This window comes from Propithecus coquereli, unplaced genomic scaffold (genome assembly GCF_000956105.1).
Source record: "Propithecus coquereli isolate 6110/MARCELLA unplaced genomic scaffold, Pcoq_1.0 Scaffold436, whole genome shotgun sequence".
NCBI lineage: Eukaryota > Metazoa > Chordata > Mammalia > Primates > Indriidae > Propithecus > Propithecus coquereli.
In genome coordinates this window covers 344,261-354,823 of record NW_012150130.1, presented here as the reverse complement: position 1 = coordinate 354,823, position 10,563 = coordinate 344,261, and the positions used below count along the sequence as shown (strand labels likewise).

At 46.1% G+C, this 10,563-nt stretch overlaps 1 protein-coding gene across 2 annotated transcripts in view; it reads left to right on the top strand.

Annotated features, from left to right (window-relative positions):
* MYLK3 (myosin light chain kinase 3) overlaps nt 1-10,563 on the top strand; it is a 54,546-nt gene that overhangs the window by 32,663 nt on the left and 11,320 nt on the right. For both annotated transcript variants that reach the window (XM_012653964.1, XM_012653963.1), the window contains one exon: nt 4,720-4,790. In XM_012653964.1, coding sequence (XP_012509418.1) covers nt 4,720-4,790 — 71 coding nt within the window. The remainder of the gene's footprint in view (nt 1-4,719; nt 4,791-10,563) is intronic.

The window sequence follows — 10,563 nt, the reverse complement described above, 5'->3', positions numbered from 1 at the left end:
GGGCATTTATAGGTACAGTGATCGGTTGCCAGGGGTAACAGATTTACATAACAACAGGTAGTTCCTCTTAGGTTAAAAGTTTTTCAAAAGGCTTCTTCAAATCCCATAACTAACTCTATCTACGTGAACAAATGGTTACAAAATCTTTCAAAGACTAACTTCTAAGTTCTAAGGTAAATTTATCACTTAACAGAAGGGTTAAACAGAGATATAGTGGCTCCATATTTTCTTTATCAAGTTGTTGTGTATGGAGACAGGTAGTTAGGAGTTTAAGCAGGAACTGTCCCTTGGGCTAATTGCTTTTAGCCACAGGTGTCTGTCTGTCGGGCGGGCATTCTTTGATCAGCTCTCATCCTGTGGCTCCTGGCAGACCTGCTTTGCTTTTCAAAGCAAGTCAGAACCACAGATGCTGAGGATCGCGGTGCCATCTTGGGATGCAGCTGCCACTGATCTTTCAGAGATGCCCTCCTGAGGTGAAACAGCTTTCGATATGCAAACTAACACGTTCACATATTCCTTCAGGGCAAAGCTCTGCAAAACTCCTGAGACGTTTCTGTCTCCCATATAGTTATATTAATTTATGGAGCAACAGTATGCCGGCAAGTTAGATAACCTAGATGAACTGGACAAATTCCTAGGAAGACACAAACTACCGAAACTGACTCAAGAAGAAACAGAAAATTTGAACAGACCTATAACAATTAAAGAGATTGAAATAGTAATCAAAACTATCCACAAAGAAAAGCCCAGGTCACATGGCTTTACTAAACCAAATGTTTAAAGAAGATTAACACCAGTCCTTCACAAACTTCCAAAAAATAGAAGATGAGGGAGAATTTCCATACTCATTTTATGAGGCCATTCTTATCCTGATACCAAAACCAGACAAAGACATCACAAAAAAAGAAAGCTACAGACCAATATCCTTTATAAATATAGGTGCAAAATTTCTCAGTAAAATATTATTAAACTGAATAAATCATATAAAAAGGACACATGACAAAGTGGGATTTATCCCAAGAATGCAAGTTTGGTTTAACATATGAAAATCATATGAAAAATCAATGTAATGCACCATATTAGTAGAATAAAGGATGAAATCCTATGATCATTTCAATAAATACACAAAAAACACTTGACAAAATCCAACCATTTTTCATGATGAAAACAAGAAACAAACTAGGAATAGAAGAATCCTTACTCAAACTTATAAAGGTCATATATAAAAAACCCACAGCTAACTTTATACTTAATGGTAAAAGACTGAATGCTTTCTGCTTAAGAAAGACTTAAGATCAGGGACAAGACAAAGATGTCTGCTTTTACTACTTCTGTTAAACATTTTACTGGAGGTTCTAACCAGGGCAATTAGGCAAGACAAGAAATAAAAGGTATCCAGCCTGGAAAGGAAGAAGTGAAACTATCTCTTTGCAGATGATGAAGAAATCCTAAGGAGGGGAAACTACTAGAATTAATAAACAAATTCAGCAAGGTTGCAGGATATAAGACAAATACACAAAAATCAATTGTATTTCTATATACTTGCACTGAACAATCTGTAAATAAAAGTAAGAAAACAATTCCATGTGTGACAGTATCAAAAAAAAGACAGAAAAAATTAATAAAATAAGTGCAAGACTTATACTCCGAAAACTATAAAACAATGTTGAAATAATTTAAAGAAGACCTAAATAAATGGAAAGGCATCCCATGGTCATGGATTGGAAGATTTAATATTGTAAAGGCAAACAATCACTTCCCAAGTTTAAATATTCAGCATAATCCTTGTCAAAATTATAAGAAGTTGGCTTCTTTTAAGATATTAATAGCATTATCCTAAAATTCAGATGGGAATTCAAGGGACCCAGAATAGCAAAAACAATCTTGAAAAAGAACAAATTTGGAGGACTTACATCTCCTGATTTCAAAACTTTCTACAGAGCTACATCAATTAAAACAGTGTATTACTGGTATAAGGATAGACATATAGATCAATGGAATACAATTGAGAGTCTAGAAATAAACCCTTACATTTATGGTCAATTGACTTTTTACAATATTGCCATACAATTCAATGTGAAAATAATAGTCTTTTCAACAAATGGTGCTGGGACACCATGCTAAATAGCCACATGTGAAAGAATGAAGTTGGATACTACATACCAAAATTAACTAAAAATGGATCATAGACTTAAATGTGAGAGCTAAAAGTGTAAAATTGTTAGAAGAAAACATGGAATAAATCTTTATGACCTTGGATTAAGCAATAATATCTTAGATATGACAAAAGCATAAGCAAGAAATGAAAAATAGGCCATGCATTGTGGCTCTTGCCTGTCATCCTAGCACATTAGGAGGCCAAGGCAGGAGGACAACGTATCTGGGCAACATATCTCTACAGAAATTAAAAAAAAAAATAGCTGGGTGTGGTAGTGCACACCCATAGTCCCAGCTGCTTGAGAGGCTGAGGAAGGATTGCTTTGAGCTATGCTTTTGAGGTTGCTGTGAGCTATGATGACACCATTGCACTTCTAGCCTGGGCAACAGAGCAAGACCCTGCCTCAAAAAAAAAAAAAAAAAAAGATAAATTAGACTTCACCAAAATGAACAACGTTTGTGCTTCAAAGGATACCATCAAGAAAGAAATAACAGCTCACAGAATGGGAGAAAATATTTCCAAATCATATGTCTGATAAGGGACTTATATCTAGAATATATAAAGAACTCTTATAACTCAATAATAGAAAGACAAATAATTTGATTTAAAGATGGTCAAAGGATTTGAATAGAATTTTATCCAATGAAGATATACAATTGCCAACAAGCACATGAAGAGATTGTCAACATCATTAGTCATTCTGGAAATATAAATCAAAATCACATTGACATACTATTTCATATCCACTGGACTGACTAACATAAAAAATGAAAGTGACAGACAAGAAATATTGGCTAGGATATGGAAAAATTGGAACCTTCATACATTGCTAGTGGGGTTGTAAAATTGTGCATTCAATTTTTAAAAGTTTGGCAGTTCCTAAAAATGCTAAACATAGGATTACCATATGACCCATTAATTTCATTCTCAGGTGTATACCTAAGAGAAGTGAAACATGTTTCTCGATGTAATGAGATGCAGGAAAAAATAACTTTAAAAAAAAGGAACATAAATTCATACAAAAACTTGTACACAAATGTTCTTAGCAGCATTATTCATAATAGACAAAAAGTTGAAACACCCCAGATGTTCATTAACTGATAAATGGATAAACAAAATATGGTATATCCATGCAATGGAATAATGTTTAGCCATGAAAAGGAATGACGTCCTGACACACGCTACAACATGGATAAACCCTGAAAACATGCTAAGTGAAAGAAGCCAGGCACAAAACGCCATGTTTTATGATTTCCTTGACACGCAATGTCCAGAAGAGGCGAATCCGCAGCGGGAGAGGCTACGGTAGCGGCTGCGGGGATTGGCAGTGAGTGAGGACGCTGGCTGCGGGGTCGTTGGTTTTGGCTGAGGTGATGAAAATGTTCTAAAATTAGATCGTGATGATCATCGCACGACTCTGTGAATATACTAGAAGTCACTGAATTGTACATGTTAAAATGGTGAATTTTATGGCATAATAATTATTATTTATGTTATAAAAATTCGGTTCACCTGCATCTTTTTACTTTTAAAACTGTGGCTACTAGAAAATTTTAAATTACTCTCTATGTGGCTTCCATAATATTTTGGACAGTGTCGTTCTAGACCTTGTAAAGACGACGTGGGGTTTTAAGCACCAATATCCCTCCCTGTCTGAGACACACAACCCCATCGCGGCACAAGTAACACGAAGCCCCCTCTGGAAGAACGCTGCGCGGCGCTCGCTGCGGCAGCTGCGAGGCTTTCGTGCGCGTCGCGTCGCGCGGCCTCGCCCTCTGCAGGGAAAGGGCGGCAAGTTTGTTATTCCCTGCGCAGAGGGAGACGCTGGCGTTCAGGACCGGGAAGGGACTCCCCTGCGGCCACGAACCAGGCGCCGGACCCCGGTGGCCGGGTCCTCTTACCGCAGTGCCCGCGCCTGCGCGCAGCCTCTCCCCGCGCGGCCCGCGTGTCGTCCGGAGCGGCCGCGTCCTCGCGGGTCCGCGGGGCCTCGGCGCTGCTCGAAATGGCGGCAGAGGAGGCGTGCTGAGGCTGCCGCCCCGTTCCGCGGGTCCCAGCTGTCGCCACCAAGTGGCAGGGCGACGTTTAGCGGCTCCACTGTCCTCGGCCGGGCCCGAGACTCTGACGCCGCTGGTCGGGGCTGGGCCCGGGCGCCGGGGCTTCCAGAAGCTCCCGGACGATTCCAACGCGCAGCCAGGCTCCGGGCCCGCCGTCCGCGGCCGGCGTCCGCACAGGCAGCGCGCGGGCTTCTGTCGGAGGGACGTGTGTTTGCGTTTGAGTTAGTGGGCAGCGTTTAGAAGCATGGGATTTTCACACAGAAACCTGAATTTCTGGCTTCTCTTGAGGACCGAGAAGCCCTGGCGGCCGTGCCTGTGCTCCCGCGCGGCGACCGCGGCCGCCCCCGCCCCAGGCCAGGCCAGGCGCCCGCTCCGCCTGTTTCCCTGCGAGCCTAGCCCTGCGGGCCGCCGAGCCACGCCCGTCCTTCGCGGGCTGGGAAACTGAGGCCGACAGCCAGGTAGGCGGGGGCGGCAGGCCGGGCTGACGGACCTCTCTCCCTCTCTCAGCCGGAGAACATACTGTGCGTCAGTCGGACGGGACACCAGATCAAGATCATCGACTTCGGGCTGGCCAGAAGGTAAGGGGCTGTGTTTGGCTTCTTCGACAAAACTCTCTGGGGACGCTGTGGCTGTCTCGGGTGTGGTTACTCGCGGACCAGCCAGTTCTCGAGTTGGGGACTGACGTAAGGACGCCGTTGCTCTGGGAGGCTGGCGGCCTTCGACTTGCAGAGGGGCCGCGTCGCTGCTGCTGCGGGGGCTTTGTGCCGCGGGCTCTGCTTCTCCCTGGCAGTGCGCTGTGGGGCTGACTACCTGGGACCGCTCTCTGAGCAGAGAGGGGAGTGGCGCTTACAGGGGCAGCTTCATGGGGGGCCGGGCGGCCCAGTTCTGTTGATCCCCCAGGCCTCCTGGCGCCCGCATGCGCTGGGTTGTGCGATGCGTCCATCTCCATCCGTGCCCTCCAGGCAATGACTAGGTTAAATACAAAAGCATGGATGTGACAGTGGTACCCTGGGTCGGTGGCTCTGGAGCCACTCAGGACTGGATTGGATCTTGGTAAAATGGTGATATAATGATATTACCTGCTAGCACGGGGGGCAGTTATGATGGTTAAATGAGATAATACATAGACAGCGTGAACCATCCTATCAGGGTGGCTAGTTCTCAAGTTTCAGTGCCTAGATAAACATTGTATATAACTTTTTTTTTCTTTTTAGACAGAGTCTCACTCTGTTGTCCGGGCTAGAGTGCAGGGGCAGCATCATAGTTCACACAACCTCAAATTCCTGGGCTCAGGTGATCCTCCTGCCTCAGCCTCCCGAGTAGCTGGGACTACAGGCACACGCCGCCATGCCCAGCTAATTTGTGTGTTTTGTAGAGACAGGGTCTCGCTCCTGCTCAGGCTGGTCCTGAACTCCTGGCCTCAAACGATCCTCCCGCCTCAGCCTCCCAAAGTACTAGGATTACAGGTGTGAGCCACCGTGCCTGACCATGTACATAATTTTTAAAATATCTTAAAGTCCCCTAAAATGGTAAAAGCCTAGTGGAGTATAGATAGTTTTACTGTACAATCCTGTGCAGTCGTGTATGCTGAATACTGTGCCTCTCTGCAGGGCTCTTGCCCATGGCACGCACGCCTGGTGGTGTGGGCTCTTAGCAGTGGTAGTAGCAGACCCTTGTTGGCATTTGGGAAAGCTGCCCCCAAACCTTCCAGCACCCACAGTCCGTAAGTTCGGCAGTAGTTGTGTGCCTGTCCTCCAGCCTTCCTCCAGAACTCCATTTCCTCCAAGAATGACATTTCCCTGGAAATTACATATTTTCTGGGTAGGACTTTACACCAGAACTGAATTTTCAACTCTTCCCGAAATTTTTTCTCTCTCTTGATGGCTGTTTCCCACCAAGAATTTGTGTTGTTACTTTACGAGCCACACGATGCCCTCCACTCCATCCACAAGTGGCAGAAAGCAGAGCCCCGTCCCCGTGGTGGCAGCGCTGCTCGCCTGAGCTCAGCTCTGGTTTCCAGCACCTGCCTCCCAGGGAGCACCCAGACCACAGCGGTGGTCTTCCCGGGCCACTCCTCCCGTGGTTAAAGTGGTGAACCTGCAGGGGCGAAGGCAGATTTTCAGGGCCCCGCAGGCTGTTAGTACAATAGCAGGAGGAAGTTCGTGTCATGCCACGGTACCTTGGGGATCTCCATTACTCAGTGTATTTATTTCATGAACAATATAAAATCCCTGTAATGTAAACACTTAAAAATCACATTGAATCCAGTGTAAAAAAATTGCTTAATATTTTCCCAAATAATGTCTTACAAGATTGGAATGCGTTCTACATACTTGCATGTCTCACACCCTAGAGCAGTGTTTCTCGGCCTGTTTTTATTGTTGCTGCCTGCCCCTCCGTGGGCCTTTGTAGACTTTCTTTCCCTACTACCTGGTCCCCCAACCCATCAGATTTAATGCCACAGATGTGCTGTGTATCTGTTTGTGTACTGTGGGCCTTTGGAGAGCCACAACCCATTGCAATCGCTAAGATTTTTTGGCCTCCCAAGAACCAATTTTTGCCCCCTGCTGGGCAATATCGTCTTCACTGAGAACGCACACTGGTGTGCACGACACACTCTCAGATGCCTGCTGACCCATTGCCACAGGAGCATTTATAGGGACAGCGCTATGAACTAAAGCAAGAAGCCACCACCAGCAGCTGCTGGAGTCAGGGAAGCCTGCTCTGAGCGGCCGGAGGACGCACAGACAGAACTCGGTGTCTGCAGGCGGTGGTGTGCCAGCAGATGCTCGCAGGCCAGCTGGGGCGGGTGGGGTTGATTTAGGATATTTGCCAATTTTGCTAATTTCAAGATACTAAGATGATGTCACTGAACACAGAGCTGGGAGGAGATGTACACAGTGGACTCTGGCGTACCCGCAGGGCCGGCCCCGGCGCAGCACTGCCTGGAAGGGAGGTGGGTTACGGGGCTGAGTAGGACGTGCAGTGTGTGTGAACAGGCTAGTCGGGGGCAGACACGGTAGAAGACGCGGGCACTAACGGGGAGTCCTGGATGCTAGGCTCACACTCGGATGAGCTTGAGCACTATCTTGTAGGCCATTGAGTCCTACCTGGTGGGGAGGTGAAAGGGGCTATAGGGCAATTTTCTACAAATTAGCTATTCAAAGCCTTCCTGCTGAGTGGCCAATCCAGCCTGAGCTGTCAGACTTATTCCTTTACCTAGTCAAAGGCATTCATGACAATTTTTCTGGTGGGAGCAGCAGCAGGGGGCAAGTTCAAGAAAACAAACATAGGGAGTCGTATTTAAGGGAAGGCCATGGCGGGGTGCAGTGGCACGCACCTGTGATCCCAGCACTCTGGGAGGCAGAGGCAGGAGGATCGCTTGAGCCCAGCAGTTTGAGACCAACCAGGACTACATAGTGAGACCTGTCTCTACAAAAAAATTTTTAAAAATATTAGCTGGGTGTGGTGGTGCACACCTGAGTCCCAGCTACTCAGGAGGCTGAGGCAGGAGGATTCCTTGAGCCCAGCAGTTTGAGACTGCAAGGAGCTATGATTGAGCCACTGCACTCCAACGTGGGTGACAGAATGAGACCCTGTGTCAAAAAAAAAGAAGAGAAGGCCACTCACATAAAACCGCTGGGCACTGGTGACATGCAAGTGCCTGAAACACGCAGCTCAGGAAACTGCACTCGCCGGGGCTAGCCTGACAGGGACGCAGGTTCCTCGATCATCTGGGACACGGGTCATCCAGCCAACAATTGTTAGGCAAATCAGCTTTTGCCAAATTGGTTTTTCCCAAACTGGCCTGCTTCCTGGGCAGTGTGCCTTTCCAAGAGGAAGGATCTGTGGGGAACGTGCAGGTTGAGAAAGCATATCTGTATTGCAGAATAGCTAAAATTCGTAAAGAGGGAGGAAATGCCAGTTATTCCCTCTGATACAAACTATAGAAAATAAGGTTGTGTTTCTGGGTGGTGCTCAGCTTTTCAGTGGAGGCATGGCCCTGGTATAGTGGGCGGCGCATACAAACCTTCAGAGGCGATGACACCCAGCAAGAGGGACCAGGGTTATTCCAGGCGGGGAGTGAGAGCCATCTGGATCTAAGTGTCAACATGTCAAGGGTTAAGGCTGGGGACAGAATGGAAATTATCTTGCTTAAGCTAAGTCTCCAGCATGTTGGGAGTCTCCTGACTCCCAGTCCAGTGCTCAGATTGAAATTAGAGCACAAAAGATCCCGTTTTATCAGATCCTTTGGCAGGGCAAGGGGATGCCTACCCCAAGCCCTCTGAGGCTGTGACCTGCAATGTCACCCTATGGTCACAGATGGACTTGTGTTAGGAATCTGAAGAAGAGGGTATTGATGATATTTTGACAGCTTTGGCGTGAATGTATCAGTTAGCTATTGCCATAATACTGCTGTAGAACAAACCGTCCCCAAACCCAGAGGCTTAAAACAGCAATAATTTATTCTCATCCACACATTTGTGAGTCAGCTGGGGTAGTGGTATGCTGACTCAACTCAACTAGTACTTGTTATATTAGCTCATGATAAGGCATTTTGTGATTCAGTTGTTAAACACAGCCATTATTAAAATTAAATTATATAAACTTGCAATTAAGGAAATTATATTAAAACCAAAGATACTAAATATTCAAAGCTCATAACTTCCTAATTCTTTTACTACTTTTTGCTACGTTCTATGCTCAAGAGGTTGTTTGTGCCTGTTGTGTCTGTATGGTAGAAATACTCTAGAGCTGTGTGCTACTGTGCGGCTCTTCCCAAGTCTTCATTCAGTGACATCATGATGGTACCTTGAAATTGGCCATGGTAAAATTGGTGTCTACGCCATACCACAGAAATTGCAAATGCTACAAATCAGGGATTTTTAAAAAATCCAGATAGCTGATTAATTGACCCCCACACCCCTGGCTGGGAATCACTGATGCAGGCTGAGCTCAGCCGGGCTTGGATCCAGGGTGCAGGTCAGTGCGGACAGGTCTGCTCCATGTGCCTCTCAGTCTCTTCTGAGGAGAAGAGGACGAGGTCTCATGGTCCAGCTTGGAACCGGCCGACTGTCACTTCCACCCACCTTCGCTTGGCTGAAGCAACTCGGGCGGCCAAGCCCAGCATTAGTGGGTAGCGGAAGGAACTACAAAGTCGCGTGACACAGGATTTGGATGCAGGGCACAGGGGGGCACTGGCAACAATAATGCAGCTGGGAAAGTGGCCTCCGGGGTTGAGAGAATGGGCCTTCTCTCCGAGAGAGGGAAGGCTGTTCCTCCGCCCGGGCGAGGCGCAGGTGCAGGGGAGGGGCGGGCTGCCAGAGGACAGCTTGCACTCTCGTCCAGCTCCCTGGCTGCCCACCGGCCACCTTGCTGCTCCGTCACTGGATGAGGGTGGGCCATGTTGGCTCTGGGTCTGTGTCTGCCTGGCTTTCAGCAAATTGGGAAGAGAGGAGACTGCTCCTTGAAAACTAGTTTAAAGGAAGCAGGATGTATTAGCAGAGCATTGTTTTTATTATTGTTATTCTCAATTGCCTCATCTATAAGATGGGGACAACAGTCTTACTCTTTCATAGGGCTATCGTGAGGGTGAAAAGATACAATAATGTATGTGAAACTTTTAGCATAGTGCCTGGCTGATAGAAAGTGCCTGTTAAATTTTAGCTGGAGATTTTCTTCTGCTTCAGGAGAGATTCTAAAAAACACTGTTTAACACCCCGTTTCCCACTCAGCCATCAGCTGCTAGCCTGGCTTAAACTTCATGTCCACAACTTTTTCTAATTCTTTCTTTTGGGAATTGTGGTAAAAAATACATACCATAACATTTACCGCCTGGTGTCCAGCAGTGGATGAATGAGTAAAGAAACTGTGGCATAAATATGTCATCAAACACTATTCAGCCCTAAAAAAGAAGGAAATCCCGTCATTGGCAACGACATGGATGAACCTGGAGGATGTTGTTAAATGAAATAAGTCAGGCACAGAAAGACAAATCTCGTATGATCTCACGTATACGTAGAATCCGACACAAGCCATAGTGGTGGAGAGTTGGAAGGTGGTTACCAAGGGCAGATGGGTGGCTGTGGGCAGGTGTCAGCCAAAGCATACAAAATTTCTGTTAGACAGAAGGACTAAGTTCAAGGGATTCACTGTACTATGGTTAATAACAATGTATGGCATACTTGAAAATTGCTAAGGGAATAGATTTTAAGTGTTCTCACCACAAAAAAATAAGTGTGTGAGGTAATACACATGTTAATTAGCTTGATTTAGCCATTCCACAATGTATATCAAAACATCATGTATACCATAAGTAGATACAGTTTTCATTTGTCATTTAAAATAAAT